This window comes from Bombina bombina, chromosome 11 (assembly GCF_027579735.1).
Source record: "Bombina bombina isolate aBomBom1 chromosome 11, aBomBom1.pri, whole genome shotgun sequence".
Classification (NCBI taxonomy): domain Eukaryota; kingdom Metazoa; phylum Chordata; class Amphibia; order Anura; family Bombinatoridae; genus Bombina; species Bombina bombina.
Window position 1 is genome coordinate 177772826 of NC_069509.1, and position 18439 is coordinate 177791264.

An 18439-nucleotide genomic window follows, 5' to 3' on the forward strand; every position below is an offset into this window, starting at 1 on the left:
TTGAGTTAGCTGTGGTAACAGTGCAGTCGAGCAGATTATCCAAAAATCAGTATACCGAAAGCGTGCCAAATGGGTTCCTCAATTAACAAGGATTTGAAAGAAGAGACTACCCATGCTCTGAACAGTTGGCAGCATTTGAAGCCCACCAAGAAAAACCTTTGCAGAATTTTTGCACTGGCAAAGAGACCTGGGCATTCCTAGGACCCAGAGACAAAATCAGTCGAAGGAGTAAGTCTTAGACCAAAAGAAATCCAAAGTCAGTGCTCAGCACACATGGCGAGTGTCTTCTGGGATGATAAGGGAGATTGCTTAATTTCCTTGAACATGTGATAACAATGGAAACTTAGAGAAGCCATCTGTAAGAAAAGACCAGACAGCTGAATGCAATTCCAAATTTGGCAACATTTCAGGTTCTTGCAAAAATGGGATGGTCAGTGGTGTCAAATTTACCTTACAGACCCGATCTAACACCCTCAGACTTCCACTTGTTTGGTCAAATGAAAGAGGTGATAAAGGTTAAGAGAAAATGCTATCAGATGCTACATGAGTGAGTTCCAAGAATTTTTCCAAAGTGGCTTTGATAAGTGGGTTTAAGAATGGCGCAAATGCATCAATAAAAAGGAGACTATTTTGAATAGTACCATGCTGTAGATGGTGTTACTCGAGACATGTGGAACTACATACATGTGTAATGTTAATAACGGACTTATGACCTGATAGGCATTAGTTTCAGTTTAATCCTCGTAATTTGGAAAGTTGATTCAAACTGTATGCTCAATCTGTATCATGAAAGTCACTCCCAGGACAGGAGATCGGGTATGGAGGGGGAGTAGGCAGTCTCCTGTCTCAACACTGCATTCTTCCACCCCCATCACTTTCTCTCATATTTTGCAGTTTGTGCTATCCGCCTTCCTTGTAGCTCTCCATGTGGTTATATATCTGCCTCCTGGTCCAACATCACAATTTTTAGACCACTGAAGCAGGACTCCCTCATTTCCTGTCCTGTAACATCTCTCTCATCTAAGAGAAGTTTAGAGGCAGTAGGCATTTTAGGATTGTCAATAGAATGGGTATATTAAAATCCCCTCTTACTGCCTCTCTTGACTTGTCCCAGTAGGCCACATCTCCAACCCACTGTGAAGGCAACGCAATTGAACTGGTCTTCATAAATCTCTACCTTTTCCCAGTTTTCTAACTTCCCCTTTCCTCTGACACCAATCTATTAACTTTGTTACTCTAACTTCAGCATCCTTATCAGCTTCCAAAAAACTACTGTCTTACAGGAATGTAAAGCACTTGGATCTTCAAGACTTTACTTAACTGAAACCTCTATTCTCCAACATTTCATCCATCTCTTGTCTATGACATTGTGGCCTCAATATAATATTGCACTAAGATCAAAACTTGACAAAGCAGCACCTTGCACATTTCACAAAGTAAAATGCTTTCGACAACTATGGAACACCAAACAGACCCGCTATCTTCAGACTCACTACTTTAAGTCAGTGGGGGTAAAAAATCATGCACCAATGCGCCGATTTACTGCATTATAAATTCATACTCTGACCATAAAACGCTGCCCTTAACTTGGCCAAACAACTATTTCTCAGCCCTAGAGTCAACTCATTCATCCAACCACTTGATCCAACCCTAGAAGGCTGTTTTCAACCTCCACACACTACTAAACATACTCAGATTATCTATGATCACTTAAAAAAAAAAAAAAATTGATACAATTAGAAAAGTCATCTCACCCACCTTCACCTCAAAGTTAGCTCTTCTACCCATCGCTTCTATTAATAAAACAGTTACTTCTCTTCTGTAACAGACAGTGTTAGGTCTTGACCGGCCTATAGTTTTCTCATCTCACAATCGGTCCACTCTACAGTCTAATTGCTTAACCCAATTTCTCTCAACAATTACTTGATCTCCTTAAAACTGCTCTTACTAAAGTAACAAAAATGACCTGCAATCAGCTAAAGCAAAAGTTACATATACAAGGCTTTCACATCAGTTTGTGACAAGTTAAAGTGAAGGTCAACGTCATGCAACTTACCTTTTGAGTGCTCCGACAATAAGCGCAGCTCTCCCACCCAGGCATTTTGGCAAATTGACAGATGAAGATTCTTAAAAATAACAAATCCTTGTTTCCCCCCTGGCTGTGACGTTTATGCAAAGGGAACGACCACAAGGATTCATTCTTAAGAATAGTCATCTGTCAATCAATTTGACAAAATTCCGGGCGAGAATGCTGCGCTTATCGGAGCGCTCAAAAGGAAAAAAATTTGTTAAATAATTTGATGAATTAAACACACCCTCAATTTACAAAGTTTATCCAATGCCGTAGGGCATTTAAAGTGAAGTTGACCTTCACTTTAAAGTGCCATAAAACAGGTTGAGATCTGTGCATATCCTAAGAGCGCTAATTAAAAACATAGTTTGCATAAAAAAAATTTAAAAATTGCTCGCAAGTATTTTAATTCATTTTGATTATTTTTGAAAATTATTTTACATAACTAAGCTGCCTGGAGCATCCAACTCCACCCCCTCCTTATCAGTGTTTAGACACAGGCATTGTATTTCAACTGAGTTCACAGCTTCTAGGCTGCTCCAGCAGATAATCCATACGCATTTTTGCATTCTACCAAATGAATAGACAATCACAGCCATAGAAGGAAATGTGTGGGGGGAGTTAGAGCTTTACAATTTAGAAACTTAAAAGAAAGGGTTAATGGCATGGCACTGCAGTATAAATTTGGAGGTAAAGTAATTAAAGTAGATATTATATTTTGTCTCTATCCAACTTGTTTTATTGTCCATTTAAATATAATTTTTAACATTTTGGCTGACAAATCCAAATATTTTCCAACACTATCATACAAATCTATTTTGTTTAAAGACTTTCTTTTGTCCATAAAAATGTAAACACAGTGACCAGCTTAAATATTGTCCTCTTATATACACGAACGACTGAACTGTGATCTGATTAATAACAAACTTATGGACTAGCTTACATTTTTAAAAATCATTTAGGTCCCTGAAATTTTAAGGTAATAGTGATTGTATATTATTGGCATTGCACCAATGTGTGCCCCTCTAAATGACAATCCTGCAGAAATTTATGTATGACGTTCAGTGCTGCTTATGGGAATTAAAGTTTATAAAAAGGGACAAGAAACCAAACATTTTCCTTTCATAATTTAGATAGACCATGGAATTTTAACAATCTAATTTACATGTCCCTGCTTTTCAAAAAGATACCCGAAGAACAAAGACAATTTGCTAATAAAAGCATGCACGTGTCTGAAGCATTATATGGCAGCAGTGTTGCTTTTAAAAACACCAGATGTCAGCACTATATACCGTCATGCAGTGCTACACACCTATCTCCTACAGATACCAAGGAAATTATTTGATGATAGAAGTAAATTGGGAACTTATAAATGATATGCTGTCTGAATCACAAAGGAAATGTGTGCTTGCTGAAAATGTCTAGGTAGGCCTAGGAGCTGAAAGTGCACTGCTAGTTAGTGACTGCAGGTCATAAGCTCTCTATGTGTTCAGCTAGCACCCAGTAGTAAACTGCTGTCCCTTCAACAAAAGGATCCCAAGAGAACAGAGAAAATCTGGTAATACAGGTAAAATGGAAAGTTGTTTAAAATGGTATGATCTGCATTGTGAAAGACAAATTTTGGGTTCCATGTCCCTTTATTTGTTGAACTGTTCGGGTTTACTTTTAGCTTCCGACTTCACCTTGATACATTTTTGCAGCAAACCGGAAAGAGGACTAATTGGGACTCATTTGTCACTTTATGGGTCTTACAAGAATGCAGACTATTTTCTTTCGGAAACAAGCTTGAAAGAACCAAACATGAATTGGTGTCTTGCTGCTGCCCGTTCTCATATTATATAAAACTCTTTACATGTTCTGTCATATCCATCATGCTTGTAATGGCTGCATGTGGCAGTAAAGCAAGGTTACTTAAAGGGACATGAAACCAACATTTTCTTTCATGACTCAGATATAGAATACAATTTAACAACTTTCCAATTTACTTCTATTATTTAATTTGTTTCTTTCTCTTTTATACTTTGCTAAAATGTTTTTCTAGGCAAGCTCGGGAGCAGCAAAGAACCTAGGTTCTAGCTGCTGATTGGTGGCTGACTATATATATATATATATACAGATTGTCATTGGCTCACCCATGTGTTAGAAACCAGTAGTGCATTGCTGTTACTTCAGCAAATAACAAGAGAATGAAAAAATTAAATACAAGTAAATTAGAAAGTTGTTTAAAATTGTATTCTTTATCTGAACAATGAAAGAAAAATGTTGGGGTTCATGTCCCTTTAAAGGACTACTCAATGCAGTAGAATTGCATAATTAAAGTGCATAATAGAGAATACACCAACTCTTAATTTAAAAAAAGCAGCAGATTTTTTTTCTCCCATTTTTTGGCCCCTTGTATCATGTGACAGACATCAGCCAATCACAGACTAGTATACGTATACCCTGTGAGCTTGTGCACATGCTACGTAGGATCTTGCTCCCCAGAAAGTGTGAATATAAAAAAACTGTGCAAAATTTGATAATGGAAATTAATTGAAGAGTCTTAGAACTGCTGCTCTGTATGAATCATAAGTTTATTTTGACTTGAGCGTCCCTTTAAAGGACATTTAAATAGAGTAGAATTGTATAATCAAGGGCATAATAAGACATTGCAGTAACAGTTTTTTAAATGAGCAACACTTTCTCACAAACTTAAAAGTTCTTTAATTTGCCGGCCATATGTATCATGTGATGCTTCTTAGAGGTAAAAATGCAAATTCAGTAACCTACAAATGATGCAATTTTCTTTGTTCTCTTGGTATTGTTTGTTGATAATCATACCTAGATATGCTAAGGAGCTAGCTTCTGATTGGTGGCTACAATATATGCCTTATCATTGGCTTACTGGTGTGGTTGTCTAGCTCCCACTAGTGCATTGCTGCTCCTTCAATAAAGGATACCAAGAGAATGAAACAAAATGAATAGAAGTGGAAAATTTCTTTAAAAAAAAAATAGATGCTTAAGGGACAGTCTACACCTTAGTCATCTTAAAGTCTTACCTTAGATTAAGCTATAAATAGCCTCCTGCACCCCTTTCTATATCATGCAGCAGGAACAGTAAAACAGTTATTTTGAAATCAATATTGTTTCTGGCCAGTTTGAAATGGCTGCCAAGCTCCACCCACTGATGGCATCACGATCTGGGCTGCATATTGCTTCCAATCACAAAAGGCTCACTAATTTGATTCAGACTGTCAATGCTATTCAGCAGCGTGCATAAATGCAGCCCAGATTGTGATGTCACCAGTGGGCGGAGCTTAGCAGCAATTTCAAACTGGCCAGAAGCAATATTCATTTCAAAATAACTTTTACTGTTCCTGCTGCATGATATAGAAAGGGTGCAGGACGCTATTTGCATCTTAAGCTAAGGTAAGACTTTAAGACTTAGGTGTAGACTGTCATACAACAAGCCAAGGTATGCGCTCCAATGACCTGCTTTGCTGCCCAATGCACATAGTAAGGTGTAGACTGTTCCTTTAATCTAAATTATGAAGACTTTTTTGGGGTTTCATGTCCCTTTAAATCTGCTCCCATGCAGGTCAACCTGGTTTTGAAGCTCTACACTTCTCCAGAGAGTTCTAGTCCTTTCTGAAACTGCAGAAAATACAGCTGAGGATTCATGAGGACAAACTTTTTATATCACTTGCTGGTTGCATCCCCCAATCTTATGTTGACAATTGGAAAAACAAAACAAATGATGCTTACCTGATAACTTCATTTCCATCGTTACGAGGAGAGTCCACAGCTTCATTCATTACTTGTGGGAATACAGAACCTGGCCACCAGGAGGAGGCAAAGACACCCAAGCCAAAGGCTTAAATACCTCCCCCACTCCCCTCATCCCGCCGAGGAAACCAGGAACAGTAGGAGAAATAGGGTATAAAATGTGCCAGAAGAACAAACCAAACAAATGTAGGTCTGCCCAATGGAGAACCGGACGGGATTCATTACTTGTGGGGAAACAAAAAAAACGGGAGGGTATAAAGGAGGCGGACCCTATTCCAAGGGCAACTCAGCCTGCGAAAACCTCTCCCAAAAGCTGCTTCAGCCGAAGCAAAAACGTCAAATTTGTAAAACTTTGAAAAAGTATGTAAGGAGGACCAGGTAGCTGCTTTACAAATCTGCTCCAGAGAGGCCTCATTCTTAACGGCCCAAGAAGAAGCAACAGCTCTAGTTGAGTGAGCCGTAATCCTCTGAGGAGGCTTATGTCCCGATGTCTCATAAGCCAAACGAATTGTGCTCCTCAGCCAAAAGGATAGGGAAGTAGAAGAAGCCGCCTGCCCCTTGCGCTTCCTCGAATAGACAACAAACAAAGTTGAAGTTTGTCTGAAATCCTTCGTAGCCTGAAGATAGAATTTCAAAGCTCAAATGACATCCAAGTTATGAAGTAACCGTTCCTTCGAAGAACAAGGTTTAGGACAAGGAAGGAACCACAATTTCCTGATTAATGTTGCAATCAGACACAACCTTAAGGGACAGACTACACCAGAATTTTTGTTTAAAAAAAATAAAAAAATTTGATAATCCCTTTATTACACATTCCCCAGTTTTTCATAACCAACACGTTTATATTAATATACTTTTTACTTCTGTGATTGCCTTGTTTCTAAGCCTCTGCAGACTGCCCCCTTATCTCAGTACTTTTGACAGACATGTAGTTTAGCCAACCAGTGCAGACTCCTAAATAACTCCACGGGAGTAAGCACAATGTTATCTATATGACACACATGAACTAGTATGGTCTAACTGAAAAACTTTCAAAATGCTCTGAGCTAGGAGGCAGTTTAACGGTTTAGATATCAGTTTGAGGCTACCTAGGTTTAGCTTTTCAAAAATACCACCAAGATAAAAAAGCAATTTTGATGATAAAAGTAAATTGAAAAGTTGTTTAAAATTGCATACCCTATCTGAATCATGAAAGTTTAATTTTGACTAGACTGTCCCTTTAGAGAGAAATCCCAATCCAGTGCAAAGGATAGCCTTATCTGCATGGAAAATCAGGTAAGGAGGCTCACATTGTAAGGCCGCTAATTTAGACACTGCGTGCCGAAGCAATGGCGAGTAGAAAAAGAACCTTCCAAGACAAAGTCTTGATGTCAAGAGAATGCATAGGCTCGAACGGAGGCCCCTGCAAAACCTTCAGAACCAAATTCAAACTCCAAGGCAGAGCAGAATGTCTAAACACAGGCCTGATCCTGGACAGAGCCTGAACTAAAGACTGAATATTAGGGAGCTCATCAAGCTTCTTGTGTAACAGCACAGTTTGAGCCGAAATCTGTCCTCTTAAGGAACTTGCGGCAAGTCCTTTCTCCAGACCGTCTTGGAGGAAGGAAAGAATTCTGGATAAGCTGACCTTAAGCCAGGAATGTCCACGAGATTCACACCATAGTGAGTAGATCCTCCACACCTTATGATAGATGCGATGGGTGACTGGCTTTCTGGCTTGAATGACTATCAATCACCCTCTCAGAAAAACCTCTTCTGGCTAAGACTAATCGTTCAATCTCCACGCAGTCATCCTCAGAATCTAGATTCTGGTGCACAAAGAGGCCCTGCACCAGCAGATCCCTGCGACAGGGTAACCTCCATGGAGGGGACGATGACATCCCCACTAGATCTGCAAACAACGTCCTCTGCGGCTGCGATGGAGCAATCAGAATAGTTAACGCTTGCTCCTGTTTGATGTGTGCCACTACACGAGGTAGAAGTGGTAACTTGCGTCTGTAGTCACAATCTCCAAAGATGGTCTGAGGAAGGATGTCCCCTGGGACAGCTGATCTGGACGGAGCCACTGAGATACTCCCTTGACCCGTTGTCCAGGGAGATCAGTTGAGACTGGTCCGAATGATCGCCGTTCCACTGCCTCAGCATGCACAGCTGAAGAGGCCAGAGATGGAATCTGGCAAACGGAATGACATCTATAGTTGATACCATGAGCCCATTTACCGCCATGCATCGGGCCACTGATGGCCTTGAGGAGGATTAAAGGGCAAGACAGGTGGCGACAACCTTGCAACGTCTCTCGTCTGTTAGGAATATATACATGCCACTGGAGTCTACTATCAGGAACTCTACTCTGGTACTGGGAACCAGAGAACTCTTTCCTGAGTTGATCTTCCATCCATGAGATCGTAGAAGGAGAAGAGCTCTCGAATGGTCCTCTGCCACCCGGTAGGACGGAGCCAGAACCATGTCGTCCAGATAAGGCGCCACTGCAAGCAGAGCTCCCAGAACCTTTGTGAAGATTCTAGGAGCAGTAGCCAGCCCGAAGGGAAGAGCTATAAACTGGAAGTGCTGATTCGGAAAGGCAAACCTTAAGAACCTGAAGTGATCCTTGTGTATCGACACATGAAGGTAAGCGTCCTTCAAGTCTATTGTAGTCATAAACTGACCCTCTTGAACCAGGGGCAGTATAGACCTCATCGTCTCCATTTTGAACGATGGAACCGACAGAAACTTGTTTAAGCACTTTAGGTCTAGAATCGGGCAAAATGTGCCCTCTTTGGTAGCACAAAAAGGTTTAACTAGTACCATAGACCTTTTTTTGCTTGAGGTACCAGTACAATTACTCCTAGAGAGGAGAGATCCCTCAAGCACTCTAGAAAAGCAATCTGTTTCTCTGGATTTGATGAGATTTGACAAGAGGCATCTGCCCCTGGGAGGATGAGTTTTGAAACCTATCCTGTAACCCAGGGTAACAACTTCCAGAACCCAAGGATCCTGAATGTCTCTTAACCAAGCCTCCACGAAGAGAGTCTGCCCTCCATGAGATCCAGAGACGGATCGGGGGCCGCCCATTCATGCCGTCTTTGTCTCGGCGGGCTTCTTGCCCTACTTGGCCTAATTCCAAGATCCCTTGGACTGCTTGGGCTTCGCGGTAGGTTGCAGTCGTCGGGACTTGTCCCAACAAAAAGGGGCGAAAGTTAGGACTCTTAGGTTTATTCTTCTGATACTGCGGTAGAAAGGAACCCTTGCCCCCTGTGACCATGGATATGATCGAGTCCAGACGTGAACCGAAAATAATCTTTTCCTTAAATGGAAGAGAAAGCAATCTAGATTTTAGGTAAAGAGGTAGTACCCTCTTACAGAGTCCTCCATAGCGTGCGCTTTAATAAGGACTACAGAAAAGATTAAATGGCACCTTTATACTTCCAATGGCTGGGGCACTAACCACCTCATATGAGCCCACAGAGAAACTCGTTTTAGTCTCCTGCAACCGACGGTCAGGAAAAGGAAGGAAAAGAGGACACATGAAGTAACGCGCAGGACCGCCCCCGTAGCCAGGAAAAAAGCACGCCAACTAAACAGACTGCGCAGAAATCAAGGGGGGGGGGGGAAAAACAAAAAAAAAAAACACCTGACTTTTCCACATTGCCAGAGCCACATCTCACATGTTGCAGCAAACACCACAATAAAACAATCATGTATACATACCCCCCTGTTCAATAATCACCTTCCATAGATATTAACCCTTGATTCTATACAGATAAAGGAGCCACACTGTGACCCTGTCTTCATTACAGAAATAAAAAATGAAACTCTTACCAGAATCAACGCCGTGGAACAGGAACACGGCCTCTCAAGTTTGACAGTGTGTAGCATCGCTCCAGACATGGACTTGAGTAAAGAAAGCAGGCAGTGAAACGCGTCACTGATTGCTTAAGGAGCTGTTAATACGAGTCTAGATGGTTTTGCAGAGACTCTCCCTGCATCTCCAGACACTAACATTGGTCAATGCTCTCACTGAGAGGCTGACAAGACAAATTAAAACTCCAGTCCTATTCCAAAGAGTACTACCCTCCATAAGAGACTACTCAGAAATCTTCCGACACTTCTGCCATCCTCCTGTGATGGAAGGCAAAGAATGACTGGGGGATGAGGGGAGTGGGGTGGTATTTAAGCCTTTGGCTGGGGTGTCTTTGCCTCCTCCTGGTGGCCAGGTTCTGTATCCCACAAGTAATGAAGCAGTGGACTCCTTGTATTAGATGGAAAACATGCTTACCAGATAAATTAATTTCTTTTATGGTGGGGAGAGTCCACGATCCATTATTTAGGAATTACTCTTCTCTACCACTAGGAGGCAGCAAAGATTCCCAAACCCCAAGAGCTCTTTAAAACCCCTCCTACCTCACACCTACCTTAGTCTAATGTATAGCCAAGCAAGTGAGGCAGGAAAAAGGAATAAGCCATAACAGGAGCAGGGGGGAGGAAAAAAAAAAAAAGTGGGGGCTTGTGGACTCTACCCACCATAAAAAAAAAATGAATTAATCAGGTAAAGCATAAAACTAAAATTATTCTTACCTGATTATTTAATTTCCTTCTTGGCAATGAGTCCACAAGAACATTCATAACCTATGAGAGATACTATTACTGGCCGCCAGGAGGAGGCAGAGACACCCCAAACAAGACTAAAAATCGCTCCCACTTCCCCTACCCTCCAATAGTTCAGCCGAGGATAAGGAAAAGTGAAGAGAGATACAAGGGGTACAGAAGGTGCAAAAGAACTGCCGCTACTACAAAGAATATAATAGGACGGGGGTTGTGGGCTCACTGTCAAGAAGGAAATTAAATTATCAGGTAAGAATTTTAGTTTTCCTTCTATTTGTAGTGGGCAGTGAAAGTCCATGAGAACATTCATAACCTACAGGAAACCAAAACCCAAGCTGCGGAGATCACTATGTTCAGGCGGGAAGAAAAAAGGCAGTCCCAATTAGAAAGCACCATCTCCCATTTCATCCAGAAATATATCTCATTAAGACCAGAAAAACATAGGAACATTACGATTATATAAAGGGCTATAGTACAAAAACTGCTCAACCACTCAAATGAGATCTGAACCTGAAGGCCCAAACCAAAGACTGCAAACAAAGAAGCCATGACAGTCTCCCCATAAGTCTCTCCGAAAAGACTCAACCACAAGGAGGAGATTTATCCCACCAGAAAAGGGCAGAGAGCGCAAACTAACACCGTCTCCACAAAGACAGACTCAAAAACAAAAGCTCAAACAAACTTTATAAAACCTCAAGAATAAAACTAAAATCAAATTAGGGAAAAATACAAACAGAACTGGGCAAAATGCAAACAAAACTGGCAAAGTAGCCAACCACACCGTAAAGGTAAAAAAAAAGAACCTCGAACACAGACCTACCGGTCCATCTCCAGAACCCCCTGAAGACAGGAGAATAGACGTGGAGTCAACAATCCACACAAAGATAGATAACACCGAACTTAGTGCAACGAACCAGAAACAGGCCAGCCTCCTGAAAAGGGAGAAACATTTAGGTAGAGCACATCTCTCAACCATTTAATCTCTCAAACTGCAGAGTTTTAAAATCCCAATAAAAGAAATGGAGCTTGGGACAACACATTCTGGCAAAGGGGTAGTCACCAAGGAGGAGCAGATGACATTCTCTCTAAGTCAGCATACCAAAACCTGCACAGCCACACAGGAGCAATCAAAATAGTTGGAATTCCTTCTCGTTTGATACCAGCCACCACTCTGAGAATAGGAGGAAACAGATAAGCTAAATTACAGTTCCATGGAACCACAACCACTAGCTCCCCTTTAGGATTTCTAGTCCTAACACCATACTACGGAAGCTTGGCATTGAAGCAGGAAGCCATCAAATCCATGTCTAGAACACCCCAGCATTTAATTTCCAGGAACACCTGATTTAAAGACCACTCATCCAAATGAATAGTTTGACTTTTCAACAAATCTATTTCTTAATGCTCCACCACTGGGATGTGCAAAGCTAAAAGTTAACAGTTCTTTCCGCTCACAGAAGGATGCGAGACACCTGCATTGCTAATGGCCTTTTGACACCTCTACTGTCATAATGCTGTCCAAATGGAATTGGCTAAACTGAGAAGGCAAATGAGGCCACTCTAAGAGTGCATTGTAACTAACAACTCCAGAATATTGATAGGAAGAGACACTTCCTCTTGGCCCCGAGAACCTTCTGCTTTAAGAGAACCACAAAAGGCAACCCAGCAAGACTGACTCACATCCACAGATAATGACCCAGGAAGGACAATGGAAACCAAGTCCTAAACGAACTGCCAAGTAGGGTAGCCACCAGTTAAGACTCTCCCTCGTTTGGTCATCCAGATAGACAACCTGTGACATTTCTAAATGATCCCCATTCCACTGTCTAAGCATGCACAACTGAAGGAGACGCAGCTTAAACCAAGCAAATGGTATAGCATCAGATGTAGCCATGATGCGATCTACCACCTATATGCATTGTGCTACTGACTAAAGTACATGCGACAGAAGCAGTGAACATGCCGACAGAATCTATGACCGTTCCCCAAAAGCAAACCCTCATATGATGCAAGGGAGCTCTTCTCCAGGTTGATCTTCCAACCATGCGCCCGGAGAAGTGAGAGAACTCAGTGTGTTGAGCCATCCGCAAGGAGAGCCTGAAACAAAATATTCTCTAGGTAAGAAGCTACTGCAATCCCCTGGAGATGAATAGCCAAAAGAGCTCCCAACACCTTGGTGAGGACACGAGGAGCAGTAGCGAATCCCACTGGAGAAGGACATTAACAATTCCAAATTAAAGATAGGAACTTTTATGGTTCTGCTAAAATCCTTCCAGTCCAAAAGAGGACGGAAACCTCCCTCTCTTTTGGGGACTATGTAGAGGAGAGAGTAAAAACCTCTCAGGTGGGGGAACGGAGAATATAGCTCCGATATCAATAAGATCTTCCATGCAACGGAAGGGAGACTCCCTTCTTATGGTACCCTCTGGAACCCTTAAACTATCCCTTGGGGGACGAGACTTAAAACAAATTATGTGGCCCTGATGGATAATGTCCAACACCTATCCTTTTTTATAAAAAAAAAAAAAAAAAGTATGCCCCCACACGGCTTGACGCCAAGTCAGAGCCGACCCTCTCACACCGACTATTAGCCTCAGGACAACTTTCCAAGCTACCCGGCGACTTTCCAGAATTCCTATGGAAATACAGACCAATGCGAGTCTGCACCTCTCCTTAGATCTACCTCCAGGCCCTGCCCAAGGGAAACACCACTTTCACCCTTGCCTGGAGCAATGGGAACACTCAAGGTCCGACTAAACAAGGCCCTGCACCTGATAAGCAAGAATAAAAGACCAGACTCAGGTGCGTTATCCCCCAGTTGCAAAACAATCCACAGAGCTTGTCTAGCCAAGGCCACAATGCCAGAAATCCTATCATTGAAGAGAACAATCTGCAGGATAGCTTCCCTGACATAAGCATTCGCTAAACCCAGAAAGCAGTACTGGTCCTGGACCTCCTCCAAGGGAGCCAACTTTATTCTACTCGCCATCAGATCACACCAGGACTTGGTTGCTTCTGAGAAAGCAGCGATACCCACTGCCGGCTGAAACAAGGCTCCAGACTGAAGAGACAGCACCCTGAGATACTCCTCCAAACCCCCCTCTAAGGAAGAGTTCTTTTGACTCGGGACATGCAAAAGTCTTGTAGGGAACACAGATCTATGGAAGGGACACTGTTCCACATCTGTCTTCCTCTAGAACAGGAAACAGTTGCTGAAAAGTTTCCAAAGAAACAAAATATCCTGGCCCTTCCCTCTCCCTAGAAATTATCTTAATGGGTAAAACAGGGAAAATATCTAACCCTCCACCTAGGGACAGACACTGATTCTGCACTAAGAACTTAACCGTCCACGGACAGCATAGTCACCCGGACCTGCAGGTTAGCCAAGAACCTCTCTAGTAAGATCTAGAACTTCTGTGCATCAAAGCTGGGCATCCCCTACCACAGTGAGCGCTGACTCTCCCTCCTGAGGGGCAAAGGAAACTGTCCCTCTCAGAAGGCCGCCCAGAATTGTCAGTCATGGCCTCTGTTGCCACACCTGGGTTACCAACTGGAGAAAGAGTATTCTATCTCCCCCAAGCTAGTCCCTGATGATATCTGGTTATCATTTAGCGCATCCGACACATCCGCCCAGATACGGCCATAAGGTTGTCTACAGTCTCGCTGTAGTTTAGTACCTCTCCATACCAAGCCCTAGAGCAGTGTTTCCTAAATCCAGTCTTCAGGACCCTAAACAGGCCACATTCATTATATCTTAACTAGAGCACAGGTGAAATAAAATCAGTTCACCTGTGCTCTAGTTAAGATATAATAAATATATGTGGCCTGTTAAGGGTCCTGAGGACAGGAGTTGGGAAACACTGCCCTAGAGTAACCACGTACGCTGGATAGGGATATACCAATAATTTGAGGGCTGAGGATTCCTAGTAGGATCTACTATAGACTAAGCACAAGGGGCCTCAACCGTGGTCTGTCTGGGCCTCCAGAGTATGATCTCAGTACATAAGTGAGGTAGGAAGAGCAAAGTTGTGTCTGGTTCACATACACTATTCTACAGAGTAAACCTCTATTGGTAATGGATCCCACCGAAGAAGGTTCCACTAGTCTCTCCATGGAGTCAGCCATTGCTATTGAATCGGATATCATGAACAGAACAGCGGTATAATCAGTCCCAACATGCAACTGCCCCCTTGAAACTTAGTTCAGAGCGTCTTACCAACTCTGGACCATCAGAGTCACGTTGATGCAACTCTCCCACCAGACTATTGCGCAGTGGATTTGAATCAGAAATGGTGCGAAAACGCTGCCCATGGCGGAGAGCGATGTCGCCACTCAACCACAACAGCCTGGAACAGATGAAGCTTCCAGTCTGAATTAACCCCATAAGCCTGACTGGGTAACCAGCAAAGTTTGCAGCCCCTAAATGATCACCTATTTGTAACTATACCCAGGTCTTATAAAGGCGGTATAAGTACAAACGCTTGCCAGAGTCCTGCATACCAACATGCCAAAGCAGATCTCTGCCCTTTCGGGTCCTCCAGCAAACCAGCGACAAAAAGTGCCACCTTTCAAATGGGGTTATGAAAATACAGGGACAAGACTTACACCTCTATTAGACAAAATGCCAGTGTGAAACCCTCTGCATTATCAGACAGGGGATAAATTAGACTGGAAAGAGCCATGAGAAACCCAGTGTCTACCAGTAATATAAACACCAATACGCTTTAAAAAAAAAAAAATGATATGGATATATAATCCATGGCTCTCCAGAGCCAATCCATAATAAACTTATTTTCTTTGTTACAGAGCACTGGAGGGTAGGGGTAGTGGGAGGGATTTTTATAGTCTTGCTTGGGGTGTCTTTGCCTCCTCCTGGTGGCCAGGAATAGTATTTTCCCATAGGTTCTGAATGATCGAGGACTCACTGCCAATAGAAGGGAAAAAAATAAATATAAGATGAGCATAAATACCAGTGGAGAGTACAATAACGTGCTACAAAATCCGACAGCTAAAAATGCATATAGGGTGTAGAATGCTATAAGGAATCCCTAAAGCCCAATAGAATATAAAAATGCTTGTCAGTCCCCTGCTATGTTGTACAACCCCAAGTGTACCAACTAATAGCCTATAGGGCACTGGTTTTCAAACCTGTCCACGGGCCTCCCTACCAAGTCAGATTTTGAAAATAACTGAACTAGAGCACAGGGGAAATAACCAGCTGATTAGTAAACCATTATTTTACATGCACTCAGCCAAGGTAATCCTGAAAATATGGCTTGAGGGCAGATTTGAAAAGCAGTGCTATAAGCCAAGCGAGTGCCTACAAAATAAGTCCCCATGCTCACCTATTAGGCACCACACTACTAAACTTAACACTTGCAGAAAATTACTGCTTCCAGCAAAATATCTATGTATAGGCTAGGGACCAGCCATGACAGGCCTTTGACCAACTCCAACTGGGTGTAATTATACCACTACCTTATTCTCCCATAGCGTCCCTCTATCCAACAGTAGCTCTCTAAAGGGGAAAACTGGGCCTCAAACCCATCTAAGGTCCCCTCAACATCTGGACCACTTTCATTCTTCACCTTCCTCCGTGGAGGCAAAGATGAGAATAGTTTTCAGTAAGGTGGGAGAGGTTTAATGGCTGAGTTTTGGGAATCTTTGCCTTCTCCTAGTCAGTAGCAGTATTTCAAAGGGGTAATGGCTCATGGACTCTAACCACCTTTATGAAAGAAAATATTATTGGTGTATACAGTAGTGGCTTGTCCACTGGTTTACTAAGAGCAGTGCACTCTAATTCCACACAGACCTCACTCATGCATTTTTTTGTTTCCCCCTTAGGTTTCACAAAATGAGTATTGCCTAAACCCTACTCAGCCATGTCCAAAACATGGGGCCACTTTAGATTATGGAAATTATATGTTTGCATGTTCTTTGCATCTTTCGGATACTTCTAAGTGAGGGACCCGATGTGTGTAGCAAAGATGCCACACATATGCAGATCATTGTAGAGTATGGGAGTGGTGCAGTTTTTTTTCCCTCACCAAGTTAAAAATGTCAAATCACCAATAAATGTATGTTAAAATCCCTTGACAAAACATAACGATTCAATATACTGGTATATAGAAAAACCCTTTATTCAAGTGGTAAAGTACCTGGTTACATAAAAGTCCCTGTTTTGTGGAACATATGAGGAGTACTGTGTTTTTAACCTCTTCCTTTCCAAATCCCTCCACCCATCATCTGACCATTTTCTCTTCGCTCGGTTCTCTTCATTCTTTTTCTCCATATATTCAGCATAAGTCTGGATCCGGTAGCTTTCAGCATACTTGCTGGTATTTACAGCTGACAGGTTAAAAAAAAAAAATGGATTAAACATTTCAAACAAATTCACTAAAACAACAACAAAAAAACAGAAACAAAAAAAACTAATTTATATTTTAAAGCAGGGATGGGGAACCTTGGCACTTCTGATGTTTCAGAACTACATTACCCATGATGCTTATGCACTCTGAAGTCCAGCATCATGGGAAATTTAGTTCTGAAACATCTGGAGGATGTATACAACATGTTTAGTTATGTATAATGAAACAACCTTGCAATATACTTTCATTATTTTCCCCTCATTTTATGCAATTTAGCTCTACAAATTTAGCAATTTCTAACTCCCAGAAATGCAACATTTATCTACAATTGGCTTTTAAGTTAACTGCATCTACTAACATTATGACAATAGCTATCCTTGTTGTCTGCCAAATAAACCCCAGATTGGCTCCTTCAAATAAGGCAAATAGTAGGGGGGGTTTGGCTATTTATAAATAATTGGAGTAAAAAGGATGTTAATTTGTTTTCACTTGTCTGATGTTATTCTATAGCAACAAAACAGAAATGTCTTGTAATTTAAAGGTGTTTACTTTCTATCTATATCTATCTATCTATCTATATATATATATACAGGTAGCCCTCAGTTTACGCCGGGGTTAGGTTCCAGAAGGAATGGTTGTAAATCGAAACCGTAAATTGAAACCCAGTTTATAATGTAAGTCAATGGGAAGTGAGGGAGTTAGGTTCCAGGCCCCTCTCAAAATTGTCATAAGTAACACCTAATACATTATTTTTAAAGCTTTGAAATTAAGACTTTAAATGCTAAACAGCATTATAAACCTAATAAAATAATCAAACACAGAATATATAATAAAACTAAGTTAAATGAACAAAAACATTTGCTAAACAGCATTATAAACCTAACACAACAAGACTTCACTTGCATTTTTCTACAAATGGTTCTTTCTATGCATTTCAATCTGGACTGATTTATAGACAGGAAGATATTGTTCCTTTGAAATATGCTCAATAACTCAGGGCTGGTTAAACTGATTAAGTTCAGCTTGCTTGGCTTTGCTGAAACACAAGTGGACAGCTCCACCTACTGGCTATTTTAATAAATGCACTGCTTCTCAATGCTTTTCAATAGCAGTCACATTACTGGAAAAAAAGGTTGTTATTCTGAAACGGTGTAAATTGAATAGTTTTAAAACGAGGGCCACCTGTATATATAAAAAAAAAAAAATATATATATATACATTGTCCCATTTAATGTATTAACATGCATACAAACTAACATGGAATGGTTAACTAAAAGCTGTTAAAAGCTTAACAGTACATTTTGTATAAATATGTTACTGTTCACTGGCTGATTGGAACAATGCTTGATAAAACGTTGGTGAAAAAAAAGAACATACATTTTTAAATATTCTCTTTAGAAGAGAGTAAAACGCAATATATGCTTATCTGAAATTAACCTTTTAACTCCGTTATGCCGTTCTATTCTGTCATAATTACACTGGGCTTTAAAGCCGTTATGAATAGAACGTCATAACGGCTGTCCTGAAGCCTTCTGTGCTTCTAGAACTTGATCGCGGTCTGGAGGGCGTTCCTAGGGTTGTAGGGACGCCCCCCAGATGCGATCCAATAATTGAAATCTATGCACGATCGCGT

The 18439-nt window shown here is 41.4% G+C and overlaps 1 protein-coding gene across 1 annotated transcript in view; it reads right to left on the reverse strand.

Annotated features, from left to right (window-relative positions):
- PARN (poly(A)-specific ribonuclease) overlaps window positions 1-18439 on the reverse strand; it is a 250366-nt gene that overhangs the window by 51284 nt on the left and 180643 nt on the right. Inside the window, exon 22 of the mRNA XM_053694700.1 lies at window positions 16597-16786. Within this exon, the coding sequence (XP_053550675.1) occupies window positions 16597-16786 (190 nt within the window). The remainder of the gene's footprint in view (window positions 1-16596; window positions 16787-18439) is intronic.